The 25,558-nt window shown below is 34.0% G+C and overlaps 4 protein-coding genes across 4 annotated transcripts; 3 read left to right on the top strand and 1 right to left on the bottom strand.

The window, feature by feature from the left end:
- The first annotated feature begins 943 nt into the window (after positions 1-943).
- Positions 944-13,690, top strand: LOC123225626 (replication factor C subunit 1). Its single transcript, XM_044649723.1, is given in 24 exon segments — positions 944-1,097; positions 1,557-1,631; positions 2,159-2,266; positions 2,921-3,394; positions 3,477-3,544; positions 3,795-3,870; positions 3,948-4,009; positions 4,096-4,247; positions 5,172-5,326; positions 5,479-5,667; positions 5,800-5,921; positions 6,001-6,208; positions 7,225-7,278; positions 8,075-8,244; positions 8,844-8,934; positions 9,631-9,806; positions 9,928-9,967; positions 10,370-10,494; positions 11,184-11,256; positions 12,144-12,236; positions 12,322-12,450; positions 12,452-12,569; positions 13,159-13,212; positions 13,312-13,690. Coding segments are annotated over 23 exon segments (2,910 nt in total). The 5' UTR covers positions 944-1,097; positions 1,557-1,628; the 3' UTR covers positions 13,482-13,690.
- Positions 13,691-14,937: 1,247 nt separating this feature from the next.
- On the top strand, positions 14,938-18,124 carry LOC123225954 (succinate dehydrogenase subunit 6, mitochondrial). The gene is made up of 3 exons (XM_044650338.1): positions 14,938-15,212; positions 16,662-16,764; positions 17,730-18,124. Exons 1-3 carry the CDS (start codon positions 15,048-15,050, stop codon positions 17,882-17,884), a joined length of 423 nt encoding a protein of 140 aa, XP_044506273.1. The 5' UTR covers positions 14,938-15,047; the 3' UTR covers positions 17,885-18,124.
- Positions 18,125-20,137: 2,013 nt separating this feature from the next.
- On the top strand, positions 20,138-24,291 carry LOC123225953 (E3 ubiquitin-protein ligase RHF2A). Its single transcript, XM_044650337.1, has 9 exons — positions 20,138-20,297; positions 20,460-20,592; positions 20,679-20,725; positions 22,298-22,360; positions 22,451-22,559; positions 22,666-23,048; positions 23,168-23,275; positions 23,390-23,775; positions 24,076-24,291. The coding sequence occupies exons 2-8, from the start codon at positions 20,461-20,463 to the stop codon at positions 23,727-23,729; spliced, it is 1,182 nt and encodes a 393-aa protein (XP_044506272.1). The 5' UTR covers positions 20,138-20,297; position 20,460; the 3' UTR covers positions 23,730-23,775; positions 24,076-24,291.
- Positions 24,292-24,863: 572 nt separating this feature from the next.
- Positions 24,864-25,289, bottom strand: LOC123226310. The gene has a single exon (XM_044650824.1). The coding sequence runs from the start codon at positions 25,287-25,289 to the stop codon at positions 24,864-24,866; it is 426 nt and encodes a 141-aa protein (XP_044506759.1).
- Positions 25,290-25,558: the final 269 nt, after the last annotated feature.

Raw genomic sequence — 25,558 nt, 5'->3', positions numbered from 1 at the left:
TTTGACAAAAACCATCTATTTCAATCATACACATCAATTTATGGTAGAATCCATATGTTTTATATAAAATCATAGAAATATGATAAATTTTGTTAAAAAATATGGTGATATCCTAATAAGTAGATTTCAATCAAATTTACAAAACACATATTCAAATCTACCGAAATGGGTCATGAACTTTTGTAAAAAAAAAAAATCGTAATTTTGCTTAGAACAATTGACCAATTGTGTTTATTAGGTAAATTAAATTAGATTTGAAACATTCTCACATTAAAGATAAACATGCACCTCATATGCAATTTCACAATATATAATATTTTTTATACAAATTTTTTAATTTCCATCTACAACGAGAGAACAACATTCCATTTAACCAAACTCATTGGGTATTTGAGGTGCAAACTTGTCTTAGGTATACCAAATATATTAAAAATAGTCCGATTTAGTTGATATATAAAGAGATTGGATGGAACTAATGATTAGTCATTCGATCCATCATAGATTCTACCCATTTTCCTCAATTTGTCCAAAGAAACGTGAACTATTTATTACTGGTAATGTATTGCAAAGGATTTTGGTAAGTTTAATCTATTTATTAATGTCAATGCTTTATAAGGAAACGAGATACCTAAATGGAATTCTTGTAAGGCTGAACAATGGGAATATGGAAAAATGGTTCATACAAGTATAAACCGTTCGAAAGCAAACCGTTATGAATTAAGAATGTGAGTTATACAAAACTACTAAGGTTGTTACATGAAGAATTGCAATGGCTACAGGCTCGAGTTTGATATTTTAAGCTCAAATTCAGATTTAAACCTATACTTGATTCATGATTGACTGTTTTAAACTTGATCAAATCGAACTAATAATAATATTTGATCTAAATCAATTTGAAATGCTTTAAATGTTAGGGTAAATACAAGATTATATATATTAATAACAGAAAATATGATGTAAGTTACCATCAGGAATAGGTAAAAAAACATTAAAAAAATCTGTTCAGCCTTTCTGTCTTCATCCCATCGGAAAAACCTAACTCCTGTATACTCACCAATTGAGCCATAGTACCGCCAGCGGCAGAGACAGTTGGAAAGGTAGTTTCAGTCTTCAATCTCTCTTCACACTGAAACACTTTCATTGTAAACCCTAACTCTTCAACATTTGCTCACACTATTCCATCTTTAGCCTTTTTCTTTCCGAAAACCAGCCAAGAACGACGACGAAGTCACAGATTTTCCTAAACCTAACCGGACCCTGCAAACCGTGTAACAAGTCCCCGCGGTGCCCCGAAATAAAAAAAGTTTTAGAAAACCCAACTCAGTGACTCACTGCGACTAGCTAGCCGTTGCCATCGTCAGTTCTTCACCTTTACCTATTTTTGCAAAGGTCATTACCCGTTCGTGGTAGCCCATAGTACCGGAAGTTGTTTTTTCTTTCATCTTTTCTTTGTCTTTTGGCCATAAAACATATTGTATTTAATCGAATTGATAATCTTGTGCCCATTGTTAGAAATTTAATTTTTGTTACTTAAAGCTGTGATATTTGCTGCTCAGATCGTGTTCTCGGGGGAAAAGTCAGCGAAAACTTTTACTCATTGCATCTTTGGCTTCGTCCGAAGTTTAGAGATGGTAAGATTTTATATGTTTACTGTTGTTATTTTCGTTTTTTTTTTTCTGTTGGTTTTTTTCTTAATTATTGGTAAGGTTAGAGAAAATTAAATTCAAAATTTGTGATTTTAGAAAGGAAATCGTGTTTTCTAGTATCTATTTTTTCAAATGTTTTTGCTTCCACCTATAAAGCTGATTGAGGTTTAGGGTTTTACACACTATAATCTTACTTGATCAACACTGTTGCATTTGTTCTTTTGGAAAGTAACGAGGCAGATGTTCCGAAAAAAAAAGGGACCCTACAAGGTCACTGGCAATCAAACGTCTTGATAAAAGAAACTCTGTAGCTTTATTTGAGTAGCCATATTTATTTTTATTATCAAGTAGAAGGTCAGTGTTTTACGTGCATTATAAATATGTTGCCATTTTGTTTGCTGCTTGGTAAAATGAGAGGGATTTAAATTATCTTATTTTTACTTTTTGAGAATTAAGAAAAGGCTGAGTCTAAAATATCATGTTTGACATATTGGGCTTGAACTGACTTACAGCCGCAAGATATTAGGAAGTGGTTTCTTAAACCACATGACAAAGACAAAGGCAAAGACAATAGCAGTAGCTTGATCTCTGCAAATTCTGCAATGAGCAATTTGGAGCCAGTGAGTGTATTCTCTTATATTTATGGATACAGATATTCATGTTATATTTTTTTATGATTGTATTTAAGTTGCTTTAGGTTTGAATATAGATCTGGCATCTGGTTTAAGGGTGCAAATCTGTTACACTTAGACAAATATTAGAATTTTGATTGCTGCCTTTTCTATCTTGTACATGAGTTAACGTCCCATTGCTGTTATGGAAAATACAATTAGATCTATGTTTGGTTGTTTGGAAGCGAAAACCTTTTTAAAGCTTTTTTACTGTAGTAGGTGACAAGCAACAAAACTCTTGACTTGAGTTAAATAGGTTATATGACTGTCAAAAAAATTTCCAACCAGTTCTAGAATATAATGTTGGAATATAAGACAATGAATGCAACTTGGAAAAGGGACAAATCTAAATTTTAATTATCAAATTTTCAAGTCTTTTTTATTTCAACCTAGAAGAGTATAAAGATATGGAGTATTGTTGGAAACTCCATGGTATTGTAATCTTGATAAATAATGTTTTGCAACTAAGGAATGGAAAATTGAGGATTTGAATACATATTAAGTAGCCTATAATGTATCAATAATTTTCTATTCTAAATTCTAATAGAATCGAATTTGAATAAATTTGATATTAATTTACTGTGTATATTTTCATTGGATTAGATCCAGTTGTGTGGAGGCAAAGAGGGTTCAGGTAGAAGGAAAACTAGCAAGTATTTTGCTGCTGATAAACAAAAGCTAGATGATGAAAAAGGAAAAGAGGAACTTCCAGCTAAGAGGAAAACACAAAATGATATTGATGATTCCCTTAAATCTCCACAATCAAAGAAAATTCAGAAAGTTGATGACAATGACGATGACTTTGTCTTGTCTAATGAGAAGAGGAACTCTATTGGTGTCAATCCCAGCAAGAAATTGAAGTCTGGTTCAGGTAGAGGAGTTGCACCGAAATCTGCACAAGCTGATGACAGTGTTGATGATAATGTTAAAGATTCAGAGTCTCCTCTTAAGTCTAGTGGAAGGGGTTGTGGTGCTAGAGCATCGGAGACACCGGCTAGTGGAAGAGGCAGGGGTGGTGGACGAGGTAGATTTATGAATTTCGGGGAAAGGAAAGATCCTCCACACAAAGGGGAAAAGGTGGAACACTGCTTGGAGTTTTTGCCTTGGTTAATTAGAATAATTGCTTACTCTCAATATTAACATTTTTTCCCCGTGTCAGGAAGTCCCTGAAGGTGCTCCTGATTGCTTAGCTGGTTTGACTTTTGTAATTAGTGGAACGCTTGACAGGTATGTTATCTTATCTTTATTTGGCTGTTCATCTACTTAGTATTGATAGTGTATAGGGAATTCTTGGGCCATTCTTGGGGCATATGCTTTTCTTCTTAATGTTTTCCCAGGAAGCTTTTGGGTTTGTATTGACTCTGCTCTTCATGATAATATTTAAATTAATTTATTGGGTTGAGTCTTAGCATTGTGTCTTGCTTAAAATCCTGCCTTCAGCTTGAGATTGTGCATTCAATTTCTGATCTACTTACAGTTTGGAAAGGGAAGAGGCTGAAGCTTTGATTAAACGCCATGGGGGTCGTGTTACTGGATCAGTTAGCAAGAAAACGGTCATTCCATACTTCAGTCTTGTGTTTGTTTGGACTTACAGCTGTGCTGGCATAAGTTTAACAATATTTGCTTGCAGAGTTATCTTTTATGCGATGAAGATATTGCGGGAGTGAAATCATCTAAAGCCAAAGAACTTGGGTTTGCCATCTCTGAACACAAACTTTTTCATTTAAATTCTGTATTTCCTCATTTCATAGATGTCTTACTTCATTTTCTGTATATAGCACTGCTTTCCTTACGGAGGACGGATTGTTTGATATGATCCGCACATCAAATCTGGCAAAAGCATGTGGACAAGATGATTCAAAGAAATCGATGGAGAAAGCTGCTACATCTCTGCCTGTCAAGCGAAGTCCCAAAAAAGTCGAAGTTAAAAGTAAGCACCGTATAGCTTTGAGTTTTTATTCTATCACTTGAACATCTATTTTCTGTTAAGGTTTTCTTTTTGGTTGTTTTATTTTCTAATTATTGTTTCATGTTTTGTTGTTTATTCTGCTGCTTTGAATTGCATGATAAGTCTAGTATTATGTATCAACTGATTGTTGTTCAATGCTGCTGAAGTGAGTGAGACATATGGTATTATTGCATACGTTGATAAATCCTGCATTTTTTGGTATACTAATTCTTGTTTCTTGTTTTGATAGTTGGGCCATAAATTGGCATTTGTTGTTTCTTTAAGATAATGTTTTCCAATTTTCTTAGTTGTTTTGGAAAATGAGTGACATGAAACAATGATAGACAATTAATTGAAGATTTATTTCAAAATGCATGTTAAGGTGTTGTCCAAGCGCCAATATAGCAGTTTCTTAATGTGGTTTCTCATTTTACTTAAAAGAGTGTGGTCTTGTTTATGACAATCCATTGATATTCTTCTTATCACTACCTACATGTAGCAGCAGTAGTTTATATGTTTTTATCACTTGGGTAATTTCTGTAATTAAATTCTTTATTCTTCTTGTTGTTATACTAGACGTCACCTGGAGAAGTTCAGATATTTTTGCAGTTCTAGTTCTTAAAGGAAATACTGCAGATAATATTTTTGATAGGAGGGTGAGGGTTTATGATACTAACATATTTTTCTATGACCTGTGCTATGACTTACCTTCTACCTTTTATTTAACAATTAATAACTGTAGCAACATTGAGCAACGTTTAACTTCTCTGCTCATTGGTTTAAGTCCAAACATGAGCTTAGGATGCTTTGAATTGGATTTGATATTAATAATTAGTTATTAGTTGTATTGTTTCTGGTGTGAGATTGCTTCACTAGTTTAAACAATCAAATTGGTTGATTGAATAGGCAACTCCTCGGCAACAAAAGTAGCCCGTGAAAGTACAATCTCACGTGCTTCTCCTGTAAAGAAAAAAGAACAAAATATCCAGGATTCTTCATTGACATGGACAGAAAAGCATAGGCCAAAGGTTCCAAGTGACATTGTCGGGAATCAGTCACTGGTATGAATGTGTTATTGGCCGTGTTCTGCATATGCATCAGTTATTACAATTTTATTTATATTACTTGTTACAATATGGAGGAATGCTGGAATTATTTCCTTGTAATATATGCAGAAACATTGGTAGTATGATTTTCTTTGTAAAATTTGCAGGTTAACCAGCTTCATAATTGGTTAGCACATTGGAATGAGCAATTTCTTGGTAGTGGAACTAAGAAAAATGGAAAAAAGAAAATTGATCCCAACTCCAAAAAGGCCGTGCTTTTAAGTGGAGCACCTGGTATGGGAAAAACTACATCAGCAAAGTTGGTTTCTCAGATGCTGGGTTTCCAGGCAATTGAGGTGGATTATCTTTGAAAAAAATTGTTTAATTACTGGAGCATCTAAGTTATTAGCTCATGATCATATTGTATTATTCAATACTATTGTTATTGACTATCTGTTTTTCGGTCTGTGTATCCCAATAATGTCTAGGTTAATGCTAGTGATAGCCGTGGTAAGGCTGATTCCAAAATTTCAAAGGGAATTGGTGGAAGCAATGCAAATTCTGTTAAGGAACTTGTCAGCAATGAGGCCTTGAATGTTAAAATGGATCGGTTTGTTCTTTATTCTTACTGTAAATGTACTTGGAATTTCTTTGGCTCACTCCAGTTAATTGTCAATTGAAATTTGCAGTTCCAAGCATCCCAAAGCCGTGCTGATTATGGATGAGGTAGACGGAATGTCAGCTGGAGATAGAGGAGGAGTCGCTGATCTTATTGCTAGCATAAAGATCTCCAAAATTCCTATTATCTGTATATGTAATGACCGCTACAGTCAGAAACTGAAAAGTCTTGTAAATTATTGCTTGCTTCTCAGTTTTCGGAAACCTACGAAACAACAGGTTAGTCTTTGTCATAATGTTTCATTCCTCTCTTCTTTTAATTTATTTTTAAGTGGTGATTTATGTTCTTTTTCTTTTATTCTCTGTCATAATATCAGTACTATGTCTGACAACGTCCAGTTGATGATTCAAGTGTGGTTTTCATGTATGCTGTCATCAGGCTTTTTGTCTGTTGTAATAATTAGAAGATTTTAGCCTCTGAGATATTTAGCACTGATATTATTGTTACAAGTCTGCCTCCTAGAAATGTAGGATGAACCTTACACCTCTCAAAATTATAATTAGTTTGGAGATACATGTTTTGAACTACTATCAAACTGAAGCCTGATGGTCATATTTTGTGATTGCTTCTAAGAATCAGTGGAAGCTCGTGGTTATTTTTGCTATCAGATCTACTCCTGAAGAGGAAAGTCATTTTTTTACTTTTGTGATTGCTAGATATTCAGAAATAATATGCTAAACCAGATCATTGTGTGATTGCCATATATTTGGGTTTTACCAAATAATAAAGATGATGGAACATATTGGGATAATTTGATTAGATGATCCATGGAGTAGATACTATGGGCTTAGCTTTCCCAGTGATTATTTCTGAAGTTTTTGTTCATTTCTTGAACATATTCATTTTGTTTTCAGCATTTAGGAAATATGTTTTTTTTCCTCAGTTAATCTCATGTTGCTGGTTGAGTGGACTAATCATATTTTGTGTTTACACACAAATATTCATCTTTATGCATGATCTATTTTCTCATCTAACCCATTGAATAGAGACTTTTATTTGTCGGTAATTCATTGAATAGAGACTTAGAGACAAATAATACCTTTTTTCCTTGCATACAACCCTATGTTTGTATGTTAAATTTGTATGTATATGTCTGCATGTGTGTGCACTGATGTTTGAGTTTTGATAAATCAGATTTGAAAATTTGTGGATCTACATTCAGACTATTTACTCTGATTACTGGACAGCCTGTTCTTAACAAAAGGTTTCTAACATAGAATTTGTTGCATGGTAGATTGCTAAGAGGTTAATGCAAATTGCGAATGCTGAAGGTCTTCAGGTTAATGAGGTAAATGCTCTGTTAGTGATTTTGCTTTATTTATTTATTGTTTTCCTAGGAAGGACCAAATATTTTAAAACTGAGGAAAAAGAAGTTACAATTGTGGACCAGGGCCCAATAAAGAGAGTGCTATGTCTTTAAAAAATTCTCAAAAACCTTGTGTAATCTGTGCAATATGAACATTCAAAAAGCCAAAGGTAACAACAGCCCATAAAGCCACAAAAACGTTGAACCCTGTCAACTCAACACCCCTTGCAGTTATGATAAATGAAGAAAAATGAGTTCTTGGAAATCTTTTGCAAGATACCTCATTTTTCTTGTTAAACTTGGATTTCCATTTATGCTAGATCTATGAAGTTCCTTGGGAATGGATGCTCATTTTACACTCTTTTCATGGCACTTTAACCTTTTTTCATCTAGATGCTAAGATTTGTTGTCTGAAAAGAAAACAGAATGCTGGTGGTTATTTTTAAGTTGGTCAACAATGTATGGCAGCATAGATTTCACCTATGGTAATTTGTCTGAGATTGCAGCCATTGACCCTGCCATTTATCTGTTGTGGTTATTGTTTCTGTGGGTGGTTACCTTTTGAGCATGCTTAAGGGTCAGGAGAGTTAGAACGGATCAAGTAAATAATTCTAGGCTTTTTATTTGACTTTTTTAATTTTAATTTAAATTTACCCTTATTTGTTCAATGAGCTTTTGATTTTAGAAGTACAACAAATTCTTGTAGTCAGTGCAATTAATCCTACTCATTAAGCATTTCTATAAATGCAATCATTCATATTTTATCTTTGCTCTTCAGATTGCTCTTGAGGAGCTAGCAGAGAGAGTGAATGGAGATATTCGAATGGCCATAAATCAGCTGCAGTATATGAGTCTCTCCATGTCAAACATCAAGTATGATGACATACGACAGCGCCTTCTTACTAGTGCCAAGGATGAAGATATTTCACCGTTCACAGCTGTTGACAAGTATGAGCACTATAGTTTTCTTTTTATTGCTATAGCTTGCTTTTAATCATGCTTGAAGCTGTTATTTAACTGAACTAAATGTCAATCTCCTCTCAAGCTCTTGCATCCTTCATTTCTCATGGAATATGTGCTCTATTTTTCTTAAACATGTCGTGACTGTAAAGTGTTCAATCTCATTATTTAATCATGTACAATATTGTTCTTATTACTATATAGTGACATCATTGATCATAATCTTGACCCTAATTTCTATGCAGTTTCATGATGGGTACCATTATTTTGTGGTTTCTATTTTTAAGTTTCACTCAGTACTTTAACTTGTCATTTAGTATATATAAATTCTATTATATGCTTTGATTATTTTGCCACTGATTCATTATACAAAGTGCAATTCTAGTGCGTGTTTGGTTAATTATATTTTTTATGTTTCTAAATTCTGAGGCATAGATGATTAATATCAATCATTTTTTTTCTTGCCTCTAAAGTGAAACGGAAAGGGCATAGCCAAAGATGTTTGTTTTCATAGACATATTATCTTTCATTCTATATGAAGAGTACTTTAAAGGTGTTCGTCATGCTAATAATGTCTGTGCTTGTAGGCTGTTTGGCTTTAATGGGGGAAGGTTGAGAATGGATGAGCGAATTGACCTGAGCATGAGTGATCTAGACCTAGTCCCTCTACTTATTCAGGTTCTTATTTGCTGTGGCTGGAAATCCTATCATCAATATTCAAGAGAATTTTAGATCTTGGTGGGAGATCTTGTTAGATCATGCAGTTTTTGAAATCTAAAATTTCTCAACATTTATTTTTTGTAAATTCACAATGGTGCTCACTATGTTTCCTATAAAACAATGACTTCACTATGTTATTTGTGATGGACATTTATGCTACTTTATTTAGTAGGTTAGGCATCAAGTCCCATGGTTAACAATTTTCTTGGATTGATTGAAGTGTTTTTTTTTCCCCATAAAAGCTAATTTGGAAGTCAAATATCTATAAGACTTGGATATTCATACTAATGATATTGAAAAATACAGAAGTTTGTCCTTTTCCTTTTTCGTGTGGAAATTATTTTTATGGGTATTATTCATGGGCCTCATTTTTGACAGAAGTTGCTTATTGAACTCTTTTGGCTTATTATTCTGTTGTTTATAATGCTTTTTCTTTTTTCCTTTTTTTTTTTTTAAACACTTTCCTAAAATTTATGAAGGTTTCTTGTTGAACTTTTTTGACTTTTTTCTGACCTTATTTATGCAAGAAACAGCTGAGTTGTTTAGCTATAATATCTCTATGAGTGTACCATCTATTGATGTTGCATAATCAGATTTCAAATATTTGTTTTGCCATAATGCTTTACATGAAATCTTCCAAAAACAAATTTGCAGGAAAATTATATTAATTATAGGCCAAATTTGGCTGGTAAAGATGAAATGAAGCGAATGAGCTTGATTGCCCGTGCTGCTGAGTCTATTGGCGATGGGGATATAGTTAATGTGCAGATTCGAAGATATCGACAGTGGCAGCTCTCTCAAACTGGTTGTCTTGCGTCCTGTATCATTCCGTATGTATTTCAGTGGCTAAAAATGTTGCAAGTTTTTTACATGGTTTTCATTTGGGTTTTGTGAGATTTTTTTGTGTTCTATTATTCTCTTCCTTTAATATATATTTTTTATTTTAATCAGTGCTGCTTTGTTGCATGGACAGAGGGAGACACTTGAACAGGTAATACATACAATTATGGACATTACAAAATTGTCAAATCATGATGAAGAAATGCTGTTTTTTTTGTTAGGGACATCTGCATTTTCATTCTCTTTCGCCTTCTATTTATTTTTCCTATTTTGTTGTTAGCAATGAAAGTGTCACTGGCTTTGATCTTTCCTCTATTCCTAATTGTCATGTGCTACGTGAGACTGATTTAGTATCATTTGAGTCTATGTTATACTTTGCATGTTGCCTGTGTTTGCAAGTGGATATGTTATATTTCTTTCTATTGAAGACATTTTGAGCACATAAGTTTGATGAAATTTCTTTTGTAAATGCTATAGTTTAGGAAAAGGATAAAAAAGGCTATTTGTTGGAATAGATATATTTTTAAATTACAATCTGGGCTCATGTTTTCAGGGAGAAAGGAATTTTAACAGATTTGGTGGGTGGCTGGGAAAGAATTCAACAATGGGCAAAAATTTAAGGCTTTTGGAAGATTTGCATGTTCATCTTCTTGCTTCTCGTGAATCTAATTTGGGAAGGTAATTCTTTTTCAATATCTTAAATTCCTGCTTGTTGTTTTGGTGTGTGGAGTCCAATTTCTTCTGCATACTGTCAGTACCAAAGTGCTTGCTCACTGTTTAGATTATTTTATTGGTTTATTCTGTGATCATAATTATTGTATAGGTTTACTCTATGATCTTAGTTCAGTTTTGGATAGGGCAATGAATTAGTTACAAACTATGGTGTAAAATAGTGACCATTAAACTCTTGAATCAGGCAGGTGTCATTTGAAAATTAAACAAATGGCTGGTACCGAAGTCTGTTTTGTGTTGAGGGGAAGTTGTGTTGATTTGGGCTCAGATATTTTATGTTGAGAGGAAAGGTGCTTTTGATAGGTAGATTTACCTATATAACAGAATTGTAATTAAAAGGGCCTCTCATGATTTAACATGAACTTCCACTAGATTCTTATATATCTATGGTGTGCCTAAAGGCACAATTTAAACCAAAGTTGACTTCCAAATGTTGATAATCTGCATTTGTGAGCCCATTTAAGGATATTGTCTCTTTTCAGAACTGAGGGGGATAAATAATTTAAAGAAAGATCCTTCCTTGTGTGTTTTCCTTTTCATTAACATAATATGTTTCTTACCTTCTGCCAACTATAATGGGACTGTTGCATCTCCTCTTTGAGTGTTTAATCATTGTCTTATTGTTTGTGGTGCAGGGAGACACTTCGACTTGAATATCTTACTCTCCTTTTGAAACAATTAACTGATCCACTGCGTGAGATGCCTAAGGTTAGATGTGATCTTTTTGTGTATTATAAATATTTTAGACCTATCAGTGTAGCTAAAGGCAAGTCAGTCATTTGCATGTATACCAAGGGCAGCTGAGTGCCCAAATAAAGCCTTGGAGCCCTGAGGCTTGTTGTACTGATGGCATCTGCTTTTTGAGCTTTGGTCACAGTTATATCAAAAGTCAAAATTTCATTTTATTTTTCCTTCATTATTGGAATTTGGTTTTGAGTTTTTGGTATCCAGAAACCCCTAGAGCTTATTTGGATTTGCAATGGGTTTGAAACTGGGAATTATTTTTGGACCCTATAACTTTGTCCTATGGAATATGATATCCTTGGTTGCTAGTCAGGAGGATTCAAACACTTTACATCTTAGCAGGAACCAAGTGTCCTTCCATTACAGACCTTTAAGAATTATTGTAGTTTTGTTGCTCAGAACCTATTTCTTAATCCAAAGCTTTGCATCATTTTCTTCCCTTTTAACAGATTCAATGTTTCTAATTTTCCAGTTTTCCACACTTCTTTTTTATTGTCCTCTATTTGCTTCTTCTCTCTTTTAATTTTTCTGCTCGGGACTTGTTGATGGGAAACTTTTCTTACCGTTAATTATAGCTTAATGATTCTTTATCTGGTCTTAATTTATAATTTCTGAGGAATTGAATGCATGATTGGATCCACGAACATATAAACCCTGACATAAAATATTGTGCGCACACACACATGTATATATTTTTTCTCACTTATTGACTACCTTATGTTATGGTGAGAACCCTTTCTACAGTTGTTCATTTTCGGCTGTACTTGACTGAGTGCTACATTGAAGGGAAACATTTTGTGTATGTTTACCATATGTGGTTGTTCTATTTGGTGTCATGCATGATTTACCAGGATGAAGCTGTTAGGAAGGTTGTGGATTTTATGAATATTTACTCAATAAGCCAGGAGGACTTTGATACTATTGTGGAGCTGTCAAAATTTCAGGTGCTATTTTGTGCTTTATTGCAACATGAATTTGACTAGTGCATGTAAACTTTTAAAAATATGTAATTGGTATTCTCTGCATCAGGGGCATGGAAATCCGCTAGAAGGCATTCCACCAGTTGTCAAATCTGCTTTGACTAGAGCGTATAATGAAGAAAGCAAATTGCGGATGGTAAGAGCTGCAGATTTGGTCTCACTTCCTGGAAAGAAGAAGCACACCTAAGAAGCGGATTGCTAAGATTCTGGAACCGTCTGATGAAGGAATTGGAGAGGAGAACGCTGCCATATTGGACAATAGTGAAGAAGAAAATTCTTCAGACACAGAAGACCCAGGTAAAATTGTCCCAACTACTAATTTCAATTGGTTTGTCTTCTGATTGTTATGCTGTTATAGTGCTGCATTGTGTTCTTTAATGCTTCCATTCCGGGGAACTTCTTATTTTTAACTTAAGAAGACAATAAACAAAAGATTTGTAGTACCAAAGAGGAGCAGATACAAACGTTAGCCAGTTTCCCTCATTAACAGAATCAAAATCATCCCTTGAGGGAATGAAGGCCTCACAAAAAACATGTTTGGCTGTATCTTTGGCTTATATGACTAACTAAAGAATAAAGATGAGTATACTGCCCTCTGAGATTTTACTGCCATTCAAATATCCAGATTACAGATGGTCACTATCATTTTTTTTTACCCACCTCCTCCAAACAAAGATAAATGGCTTCGCATGTAAGCAGTAGATGGCAATTTAGGATCTGCCTGTTCTCTTGTATCCTAGTAACTGTAATTTTTCCCAAAAAGAAAATAAATGTGGTGCTGTAAGTAGATAGAATTCATTATTTTCTTTAAAAGAAATTTATTTTGACATACCTTTCGAAGGAGCCTTTCTGGTGTGTCCTCACTTTTATCTTGTCATGCCATTAGACACAGTAAATGGTGAGAAGGTGCAGAAGGAACTGCAAAGTCTGAATTCAAAAGGTCAGTAAATTCAGTAACATAGACATGCCTAACAATGCTGAAGCAAGTGTGATTTCTACAAGATTGATTAGTTCTAATGTGTGCTTAATATTTCTCCAGGAATTGAAGTACAAGTGGAATTAAAGGGAAGTGAGAGTTCAAGTGCCAAGAAGAAGGCAGCAGGCAGAGGGAAGGGTGGCTCTGCATCCTCCGAGAAGAAAGATAATTCTGGATCCGCCGCGAAGAAAGCCGGGCGTGGCTCAGGGGGTGCAGCCAAGAGAAAGAGATGAGTGGTAAACTGTCTTGGAAACCTGGTTTGGTTTTGTTAGCTTGAGCAATGGTAGAAGTCTCTCAATGACACTGAATTAAAAGATAATTTCTCTTTGTACCTGGTGTTTTGGGAAAGTGACAGGCGCCTGCAAGTTTGGCACTTCTAAGTTCTCTTTACATTAGCCCTCAACAGTCAACACTATTTAGAAAATGGCCAAAGTTAACTGGAGTTTGGGTTGGTTTAAAAATTATTCAGTTGATATTAAAAGATTTGAAAGTGGTAAAATATTAAAAAAGTATATGACTTTGTATTAAAAGATTTAAGAAATTGTAAAAAGGTATTAACTTTGCATTAAAATAAATTACACAAGTTTACTCTTTCACCATTTTGGAGTTGTTTGACTATTTTAACTGTAGGATAAATAAAATTTTACTATGTGAAGATTAACTGATATTTTAGCAAGTGAGATTTGAGAGGTAAATTAATATTTTTAAAAATTTGCATTGAAATTTTTGAGAGTATATTTTTTTTATTAGTTATAATACTTAGTTTTATTTAATAAATAATTAAAAATTTAAAAAATTCGAGTTAAAACCATACATTAGAAAATACCAATTTGCCCTTAAAAATGCAATATATTATCAACTTCTCAAATTAAAAAATATCAGTAAACCCCAAAATTGAAAAATATTTTTACTCCACCACTATGTGTGGTGAAAAATTATCAAAACCCCTAACCGCTGTGGTCTCATGTGGTTCATTGAATAAACTCTCAACTATGTGAGCAAACTGTATGTTTTGAAATATGACAAATTCACCCCATTTTCAATCCTTTCCCACCATGCGTGATTTGTGTGGTGATTGAGTCACCATTAATCTCAAATTTTCGAATTTGATTTCATCATCAATTGATTATACACATATTTTAACATAAATTTATTAACAAATTTCAATGATTCATTCAAAACACATTAGATTTAAATTATTTTTCAAAATTTTAAATTCAAAAAATCTGACACCTAAAACATAAAAAATCTACAATAAAATGTTTAAATTTCTACACTATAAACTACTAAAAATGATAAGGAATGATTTACAAACTTTTGGTGTCATTTTCATTATTCGAAAAATACTTAAAAGCCAGTGGAAGTTTTTGGTTTTGGTACGTATAGAGGTTTCCTTTCAATATGCAGGATGGAAATGTGATTTTTCAAACTTACTGTACAAATTATTGGGTATATTCGTTTAACATTAAAAAAATTTTTGTTAATTGCGTTAAATTGTAGTTAATGAATAATGCTTTTGGTAATTATTTTTAAAATTATAAATTATATTGAGGTTTTTTGAAATATTGATAGGATTTTAATAACACCACTGAGCCCTGAAATACCTTAACTGCTGCTTACTGGGCCTGGAATTCACAAATTGGGCTTGATGCACTCATCCCTTCGTAAAAATAGACTCAAAGTTAATAAATTAGTGCGTCGGCGTGCCCGGTGCGGCGGCGTTTTTATTGAGACGAGACTGAGAGAGAGGGAGAAGCTCTAAAGCGAATATCGTAGAAGCAGAAAAAGGTTTTTGAAAAATGGGAGAATCAGGAGAGCAATCATTTTTCAAAGAGTTCGTGGGACAAAGGTTTTCGTTTCTTCAGAACTATTCTAGATTCATCAAGCCTGATAAGCCTCTTCCTTCTTGGTCATCTTCTGACGTCAACGAATTCATCGCCTCCGATCCCGTTCATGGCCCCACTGTAATGTTCTTCTTCACCTTATTCTCTCTTGTTTCCGTTTTGTTTGGCTTCTTTTTAGCACGTGTTTATAAGATTAGTTAGATTTGTCAATTTGATTTTAATCTTAAATTGTGGTTGTATTTTAAGCTTTGTGGATCTATTTCGTTGCTTTTGGATGAGGACCTGGTTACATTTCTGCTCGTTTGGGAACTACTGTTTGACGGAGTGTTGATTTTCTTTTTAGTTTATTTATTTGATGGGAATTTTTGTTTTGTTTGTGGAGTGTTATTTTTTGATTCGATTTTAGTTTTTGATAAGTGATTTTGATGAATTGAGTGTAATAAATAACTCCGATTGATTTTGTTTATCACCACTTCATAATTTGATTGGAAGATGTTAAGTTCTAGTTGTGATTTTAAGGGGGTTTTCTCTTAAAGAGTCAACTGGATTTTGGAGAGTAAATGAATGTGAACTAGATAGTTTGTATTCAACTATAGCTAAATTTATTCTCTTTGTTGGTACTAAATTATATATATATGTATTTTGTTTTGTTCTCTTGACAATGATACCAGACAATTTGGTTGGATTTGTCTTGGTGAAACTCCATTGACAGAGATGGAAAAGCAAGAGTCTAATTTTCCATATCAATCCTTTTGAAGTAGAAAATTTTTCGAGTTGCATAGCTGATTGAAGGAATGGGGTTGTGTTTGCTCCCTAAGAAATTAAAAGAGTCTAGTTTACCCAATTAGTTATCTTACTGTTTAAGCTAGTAAATTGAGTTATTAGCCTGCAGCATGTGAAGTGAAGTATTGGTGGAGTACTGTCTGAAATGTGTCAGTAGAACCTCTTGCAATGGCTACTGTATTTAACACTTTCTATAAGATCAATCTTCTCTAGCAACCTTGATTTGTGCTGGGGCAGGGTGTGTATCAGATGGAATCTATATTTCATCAAGCAAGAAGAATGCTCTGCTTGTATATGCATCTTGCATTAGTCATTTTTACCAAACAATTATGTTGTGTTGCTTTTCCTGGCCATCTCTGGCCCCTTTTAGCTCTGGTTCTCCTGCTTGCTTAATTTAATATGAATTTGCAGCTGATGGATTAAGAAGATCATTTATTGTTATAATTTGCATTCTCTGAGTATTTTTGTTAAATATATTGCATTTCATTGGAGATAAATCAGCTATGAAAACTCATATTTCCCATTCCATCCATAAATGAAATAGCTCTCTAACTATGATGAAGCCTCATCATTAATCTTTCTCTTTGACTGTGCTGGTGATATTAGATTATAGTTGTATTGATTTACTTGTTTGAGTTATTCCTTAGTACATGCCCTGTCAGATGACTGCTCCCGAAGGGTGATTTTGATGGCTACAATATTAATTATGTTTTGATGGTTCTTGTGAATAATTACTGCATCATTTTTTTGAGGGGCTATTAAATGCTTAAGCATTTTCTTTTGCAGTTGAAGACTACTAGGGAAGCGGTGAACTTTGCTATCACTGGAAGTATTCTTGGAGCAGCATCGACTGCTGGTATTTCATGGAAATATTCAAAGAGTGTACATGGTAATCTACTATCTGATCTGTATGGTAGCTATTAAAACTTTTCATACTGAAATACACCTGCTAATTTGGAAGAAGAGGATATAATTACACCTTAAAGGTTTACTAGTTTTGGTTTATGTTGTTTCTATCTGGTATTCCCTTCTGAATTTTCACTTGTAAAGAGTATACAAGGATCAAAAGCATTATAGTCCCTAGGCTTTGGGTTCACTAACAGCCAAGGGCAGCTTTAATTTTTTGGTAACAAAATCATTATTCAATTTGACAGGCATTAGTTTAAAACTAATGGAAGAAGGGCCACTTAATAGGCTGTAATGGGAATGTTACTGTTGCATCTGTCTCTAATCTCTTGCAGTTGTGGAAGCAAAGCTTATAGAATGTAATGTTTTGGAATTATCTTTTCCTGATACAAAAACAGGTGTTTGTTCTAGAAGCAATGTTATGTGTACCTAGTTTAGAGTATTTAATTGGGTACTTAGATGATGTGTATTATGTGATTGAGTGTTACTTTATCTTTAATTTAAAATTATTGAATCACATGATGATACATTATCTAGGTATCTAATTGGATACTCAAAACTGGGTGTATATAGTTTTATTGTTGTTCTAAAGATGTTATTCATTCCAATTTATATTTTAAGTTGGTGCACGGTAAAACTTCTCTTCATATGCACATGACAAACTTTTTCTTTCTTACCTATACAATTTGTTTGGACCAACTCATTCCTTCTCCTGGTCATTGACATATAGTATCAGCTGCAACTCTAGTTTGGTGGAAAATGTTTAAAACCAACATAATGATGTTGCTTGATTAGATGCCATTGTTTTTTTTTTTCAGTATTTTATTTTAGATTCTTCATTAGCTATGTTTTAATCAATATAATTCATGGTTAGTATAACACAAGTGTGGTTATTGGTTTCGACAAAGGTAATCTGTGTTAGTTTCTCACCTGTATTCTATTTAACAGGTACTGGATTGGCCTTAGCAGCTGGAGCTGTTTTTGGTTGGACATTTGGGCATGAAGTTGCCAATCACTGGTTTCAACTTTACAGGTTGGACACTGCGGCTGCACAGGGCAAGTTTATGGAATGGTTGGAAAGAAAGGCTCAGGGAAGGGCATAAATATCATCTGCATATGAAAGTAGTGCAGAAACTTTGTTTCCCTTTCTAGAATAAGAGATAAGTGCCTCCATGTTCAAAATGTAATGGTTGATTTACTTATGCAGGCTCTGGTTGATGTTGGAATTTTGCATATTTGGGTTTGAAGGAGTGTTAATCATTTTAATGTTTTCATGAAGCAAATTGATAGAAGTGTTTAAATTTTCATGGTTCATGCCCATAAATAAGTTGAATTGTGTTAAAGGTGAGGACTTAGTAATTATATGTTGATAAACATTCTTAGATGACAAATTAATTAGTTTTCCAGCTGACCACTGCTCTGATAATGCCCTTGTGATGAAAATTTAAGAACAGGAATAGGCCATTGGATTTTTCCATTTTGCAGCTGGAGTTAAATAAATCTATCAGAGGAGTCCTCTTTTATTCTAGTGAAACTTGAAGTTCTCATATTATAAATTTTATAATATGAGAACTTCACCATTTGAGTTACATTACCAGTTAATTTTAGCATTTTCCAATAGGGTTTTTTTTTTTTAATTTTTTAAAGTGCTGAAATTTTGAAGATATTCCTATCATTTTTTTTTTTAAATTTGACTTATTATTATATATTAAAATCCTTTTCAGTAAATAACACTAGAAACTTCTATATTATCCTTATCAATTACGAATAAGACAATTCTAAAACTGATTAAGAATATAATAAATATAAATAAATAAATAAACAAATTATTAATATAAAAACCAAACTCTTATCTCTATTGCTCTCTATTGATCAATAGCAGCCAATCCACCCAAGGTTAAGGGAAACCTCTTCTCAACTCAGGTAAAGTAAAAGTGTTTTAATTTAATATCAAACATCTAAATTAAGGCTGGACTCGAACCGAGCTAGCTTGAACTCGAGCTCGCCTCGACTCGGTTCGAGCCCGAAACGAGCCGGGCTCTGCTCGGCTCGATCAAGCTCGAGCTGGTTCGGTAGATTTTTTTTAAAATTTTTTTATACAAAACGATGTCGTTTTAATATGAAAAACGAGTCGAACCGAACTCGAGCCAGCCATAAATAAACCGAGCCGAGCCCGAGCTGGCTGCGAGTCAAGCTCGGCTCGGCTTATTCCATTTTTAATCAAAATTACCAATTACATTCTATTAATTTTATTTTTCTAAAATTTCCATGCTGCCTTCAAGAGTAGAGATGACATCCAGGAGGTTGAGATTGAAATTTTTTCCTTTTGTTTTAAATAATTTTCTCACCCTCAATTCCTTTTTTAAGATACAAATTTTAATCCTTTTGATTGAGATAAATTGAAAACAAGACAAGAATTAACGAATTCTTTTCTTGTCTCGCTCTCGTCGTTTAGAAGATTTTTTCCATTTTCATTTCAACTCCAACCAGGAGGATGATGAGAAATCCTCGCTTCTGTTTTTGTTTTAACTCAATCTTGATGACACCTCAATTGTTTTTGAAGATACAAATTGGCAAACAAAATTGCTTGGTTGAGAGGATTGAGGAAAAAAGAAGATGAGAATTTACCAAGACTTTTCTTGGAAAATTCAAAACTTTCCAGAAGTGTTAATTTTTATGGACATTTCAAGTCAATCAAGCAGCATAATTGAAATAATATAATGGATACAAAATTAGGAAATTTCTGAAATGTATGCAGGAAAATACAAGACAAAAACAAGCATAAATGATCATTCTAGACTATTACAACAATGGCACAGAATTTACAGTTCAAGTCTCAAATACTTTGTCACTATTTTCTAATCAATCATACAACTTTCTTATGAAGAAAACGAATAGGATGAAGAACACAATTTAGGAAAGAATTTTTCACAAGGCAAAAAAGAAAAAAACAGAAAAGAGAAAACTTAAGAAGAGATTGAAGACTAATCTCACGAGAAACTTAAAAATATTGATGTATAATTTAATATCTCATGAGAAACATATAGATTCAATATCTCTCGTATTTTATTAATATATAATTTATCTTAAAAATATTATATAATAATTGAGTTATAATCACTTAATTAGATTAATCAAAACTCTGATATTATTTAAATTCTTTGTATAAACCATTCGTCGCCACTCGTGCCATTATTCCTCAGGGGCAAAGATGAGTCATTCAATATAATTTTATCTATTATTAATAATATAATTTATTATTATTTAACGTATGGAGACTGCAGGCAGTGGCCAACTTTAAAGCACGATTAGACTCCTCAGAACACGACAGATATTTCAATCATCAACACGCTTTGCCACGTGTCAGTTTCCAACGACAAGAAGACTCAGCTTAGTCTTTTCTCTCTCTTCTTGTCAAAAGTCATCACCGTTGCTACCAAGTTAAAAATTTTACCCTAAATCTAAACTTTAGGGTTGCCCAATCCAACTCAACACTCCCACATCCTCACTCCACGGGTAAATTCTATTTCATTTCGGTCATTTGTAATCGGCGAATGAACGAATTCGATACTTGTTTTAAATTTTTATTAATTAGTTTTGCTGAAATCACTGTATGTTTCGGTATTTGTTCTTTTTTTGGTTTGGAATCTGAATTTTTGGGCTTCATGTTTTGTATAGGATGGATGAAAGCTCGCACTCTGAGGCTCATTTGACGTCGGCTGCTGCTTTTGTAGAAGGGGGCATCCAAGAGGCGTGTGATGATTCTTGCAGTATATGTCTGGAATCCTTTTCTGAGACTGAACCTTCTACGGTATTTTGTAATTCAGTGTTGATGATGTGTTCTTTTGACTTGTTATTTCTACATGATTTTGAAAGTGTTGGCTTTTTTATATGCAGGTGACTAGTTGCAAGCATGAGTTCCATCTTCAGTGCATTCTTGAATGGTATATACTATAATTTCAGTTTGGGGGATTTATTATTCTTCTTGATGTATTCATTAGGTTATATCAAATAGAGGCTTGAGTCAAAATAATAAAATACGCATATGTCTTATAAAAATTGCATGCCCTAATGAATGATCCCAAAATATTGATTCATACTTAGAAGCAGAGAATAACTTTCAGTAGCTATTTGACAGTGTCTTGGTTTTTGGAATCACAAATTATTTAGGGCAAGTTAGATTTCTGAACAATATAAGGATCTCTTTATGGGAATAATTTTTATGACATTAAATCATTGCAATATTGAGGATTTATCTTACAAGTGTGTAGTGTTACATATAGCTGATTTAATTAATATGTCAATGTGGATGAACAATTGAGCTCTGATAGCCAAATCATGTGTGCATTACTTGGAAGTTGGTATCAGTTTAGTTCACCATTCTATCACCTTTGTTAACCATGAGGCATATGAACGTGCAATAAAGATTTTCTAGCACTTTGCATTTAACTTAAATGTTCAATTGACTTGTAGTCTTCTTGGTATTATATAGCCGAATGTTTTTATTAAATCTGCTCAATACTTGACTAGATTTGGTTTACAAACTAGAGAAGTCTATATATATGTCCTAATAATCTTTTGCACATGACCAAGATGTGACTAATGCCATCAAAATCACTTTAGCCCCCTTTGATTTTCATAAAAGCTCCACTTTATCATTCAAGGATAGAAATTAAATTAATTTTGGTGCTAAATTGAAGTAAATGTCTACCTTATGAGTTTTGTAAACATAGGAAGCTTTGAAAGTCACAAAAGATGATAGATTGCCGTATAAGTTTTCAGGCTAAAGTAATTGAAATGGAATCAAGTAGCTTCAAGATTATATTGTTTTACATGGGAAATCATGCTAGTTTGCTGTGATCTATTGTTAGGTTCTTTGGTTGGATGTGATGCGCTCTTGTGAAATTAATATTGTATATGTTTCTCATGTTGATGGTTGAATGTCTCAGATGAGAGGTTACAGCTTTATAAAATAGGGATAGTAGGTTAACTATGAATTTGGATTGAAATTGAAATTGTTGGTTTGCTGTTGAGACTACTATGAAAACATATATTTAAAACTAACTTATGAGTCACTTGTGTTCTTCCATTGTTGGTCATACCTTATGAGTGCTTGCAGTAGACAATTTCTCTTTTGAAAACATTCAAATCTACTTCATCTTCAATCTCTGTATTATGCAAGCTCCAAGTTAAATCTTCCTCATGCCATGTGACACTGTTAATGCGGAATAAATGTGAGCCTTGCTCTAGAATTTGTCAGTTTTGGATTTTTTGAATTTTATAAATGTATTCCCTTTAATATTCTTTGGCTAATGATGATTCAATCTATCAGAGTGTTGCTTTGTGGTTACTCTCATGTAAGTTAAGGCCATTCAGTGCTTTTAGCTTAGCTCTCATCTCTTTTCGCTGTTAGAAGATAATCTGGTCAAAAGCTTATAGCAGGTCTACATATTGGGTCCCTCGACATTTGAAACAGATATTTGACATGAGTTTTGGATATTATTTCAATTTTGTAGGTGTCAGAGAAGTTCCCAGTGCCCCATGTGTTGGCAACCTATAAGCCTGAAGGATCCTACCAGGTTTGATTTCCATTCCTTGTTTTCTTTGTCATATCGATCTACCTTATACCTTTAGGTCAACAGAATATATGATTTTGCTCATTCTGCCAGCCAGGAATTGCTTGAAGCTGTAGAGCGAGAGAGAAGCTTTAGTTTTAATACAGCTAGAAATGCTACCATATTTCATCATCCAACTCTGGGAGATTTCGAGCTACAGCATGTTTGTACTATTCCTATGCTATTTGGAAGCTTTTTTTGGTCAATAATGGCACATATGTCTTATTGTTAAAGGTGGTGTTATTTCAATGTTGTTACCTTTAATGCAGTTACCAGTGGGTGCGAACGATGCTGAACTTGAAGAGCGTATAATTCAACACTTGGCTGCAGCTGCTGCAATGGGGCGAGCACGCCACATTGCTAGAAGGGAAGGCCATAGGAATAGATCATCAGCTCATGGTCGTCCACAGTTCTTAGTGTTTTCAGCTCATCCTAATTCAACTCCAGCTGATCCAGTCTCTTCATCTCCTATTCAGAGAGGAGAAGGTGAACCAGCTCGTACAGCTGCTCCCTCGTCTCCTCCAACTGCAGGGGAAGATTCTTCACGATCAAATGTACAACTACTTTCTGCTCAAGGTGACCATGGTTCAGCTTCACCATCTGGATCAAATACTCTTTCTCCCAATCAGCATGGAAATACCTTAAATGATAGGTCTCCACCATTCTTTCATCTGTTATTAGATATGTTCATAACCTAATTATTCAGTTAACATATTTTTAATTATTTAATTGGTATCACATTGCAATTATACATTTATATTCTTCCTTTAGGAGCTCTCCTAATGAATCTTCCCCAAATAGTCAAGACAGAGCTGGACCATCGGAGTTCCAATCATTTTCAGAGTCTCTTAAATCTCGATTTAATGCAGTTTCAATGAGGTATCAATCATCTTGATACATTCTGTACTTTTTGACAAGATTTGGTTAAATCAGATAATTGTCTTCATGTTTGTGGAGTGCAAAGAAAACTTGATCACCTTATTTTCTCCTCAGGTACAAGGAGTCTATTTCAAAGAGTACAAGAGGGTGGAAAGAAAGATTTTTTTCTCGCAACAATACAGTGGCAGACCTTGGTTCCGGAGTTAAAAGGGAGGTTAGTGCTGGAATTGCTACAGTATCACGCATGATGGGGCATCTAGAAACCAGAGACGATGGTAGAACTGACACTGCTTCTGCATCAAACACTCCAAATAGCCCAGTTCGTGAATCAAACAATCCAAATATCTCAATTGCTGAGTCAAACAACCCTCAAATATCTGGAAGTCCAGTCAATAATCCTGTGAGCAATAATAAGGGCCAAGCTTCATGTGCTGCTAGTTCTGGTTCAGATTAAAAATAGTTCCAACAATACCATCAGCACAACCATTTTATTCTAAAAGGTAATTCAAAAATTTTCACCATTTGGGTAATTGCATATATCTTTTCTTGACCATATTCTAAATCTCAATACATATCAACTAGTTTGCTTCTGATTGTAATTCTTTCTTTTTATTGATATTTTTTTTATGGTTAAAATTTTACTTATTAATCTTGGTATTAATTGTTACACATCATCTGCCAAAACTGATTTTGTTTTTGTTTGAATCTTATTTCTCTCTGTCCTCGTATGTTCCTTTTGTCGAAAGCAAATGCTAAACTATGGTGAAGTCTTTAATGTAAGTTTGATATTCCTTTTCCAGATACCGGCACACTGTAGTGTGAAGCTTTGCTTTTATTCGAACTACGGACAATCCTTTGGGACCGAAGGCACTTATATTTGAGCCAGAAAACAGTTGATGATTGTAAATCAATCTATATTTGAAGACCTATGGTTTGTATCATGGATTGTAAATTGAATGATGTTATAGATTAGTGAATGGAGAATTATGTGGTATGGTAAAGATCAGTGAATTTAATCTTCAAGACCCAAAATCCAGCAACTGCTGTCAAGGTTTTTTTCTTAAAAAATTACAAATTTGTTATCTCATATGAAGGTGTAATCTCACGCATATTTAATTAATTATTTTATAAATTAATTAATTGGTCTAATTAGTAAAAATGTTAATAATTCCTGTATTAAACATGATGTTTGGATTCAAAGTGTAACATGTAAATTGAGAAATTTAAGATACATATTTGCAGGAACACAATGTCAAATTAATAACATTCTCCACTGGTCATATTCATGTATAGCCACAGTCTAATAGTTTTATTGATGAGCAAAAAAGATGATAAAAATGAAGCCCAGAAATTTCTTCGTGCTGGAATTCATGTTTCCATGCAACAACCCAAACCCTCAATTTTCAAACAAAAAGGGGCTAAGAGAGGGCAAAATTGCAAGACATTTACGATCATGACCGTAGAAATTTACAGTTCCTAAACTGTAAAACGTAGAAAATTACCATGAAGTTTATCCGATTTCATTTTCCTCCAAAACCCACATGGTAAAATGATCCCCCAAATCACTGAATTTCTAATTGCCAGATTGTTATTTTTTAAGGTAAACCTCTTTTTGAGAGAGACTCCTCCAGAATCCAGCTCCATGAAACTGCTCCCACATCTCCTTATCCAAATCAAGAACATTCTCGTTCTCCTCCGTGATCGCCGCCCCTAAAAACTCTTTCATTTGGATTTCATCCAATGATGAACCGGCAGTTGGCCCAAGCAAAAGCCCGCCGACCTGCTTTCTCCTAGCAATAAGGTGTCTTTTCCTCTGCTTACACAACGCCTTCTTGCACAACCCCGCCGGCACCTTGCACACAACCAGCACCGCCAAATTCACCACCGCGCATGGGCAGCAACACCACACCACTGCGCACTCCGCAGCCGTCCCGCCGGCCACCTCAGCAAACTTTCGGTTTTTCTTGACTTTACCGTATTCTCGGGCTATGATAGGCTGCCGCCGTTGGACCATCGACGGTGACTGTACCACCGCCGGCCCGTCCATTTAAAGCTTTGATGACAAAGGACTTCTGTATTGGGGGCTTGAGTTGTTTTTTATTCTGAATTAATTTATAATGAGCAATGAAGAAATTTTACTAGAGATTTAATAAAAGTAAATTTGATATAATTTACCGTTAATAGCTGTTTCAAAAGCGGGACTTCCGGATTTCAAACTGACTACATTTAATTTTAACTACATACGTTAAATCCGGAATTTTTTTCTTTTATATTTTTTTAGTT

The sequence above is a fragment of the Mangifera indica genome, chromosome 9 (assembly GCF_011075055.1).
Source record: "Mangifera indica cultivar Alphonso chromosome 9, CATAS_Mindica_2.1, whole genome shotgun sequence".
Classification (NCBI taxonomy): Eukaryota; Viridiplantae; Streptophyta; class Magnoliopsida; order Sapindales; family Anacardiaceae; genus Mangifera; species Mangifera indica.
Note: the sequence above shows the minus strand (reverse complement) of the source record. Positions and strands in the feature narration are given on the sequence as shown.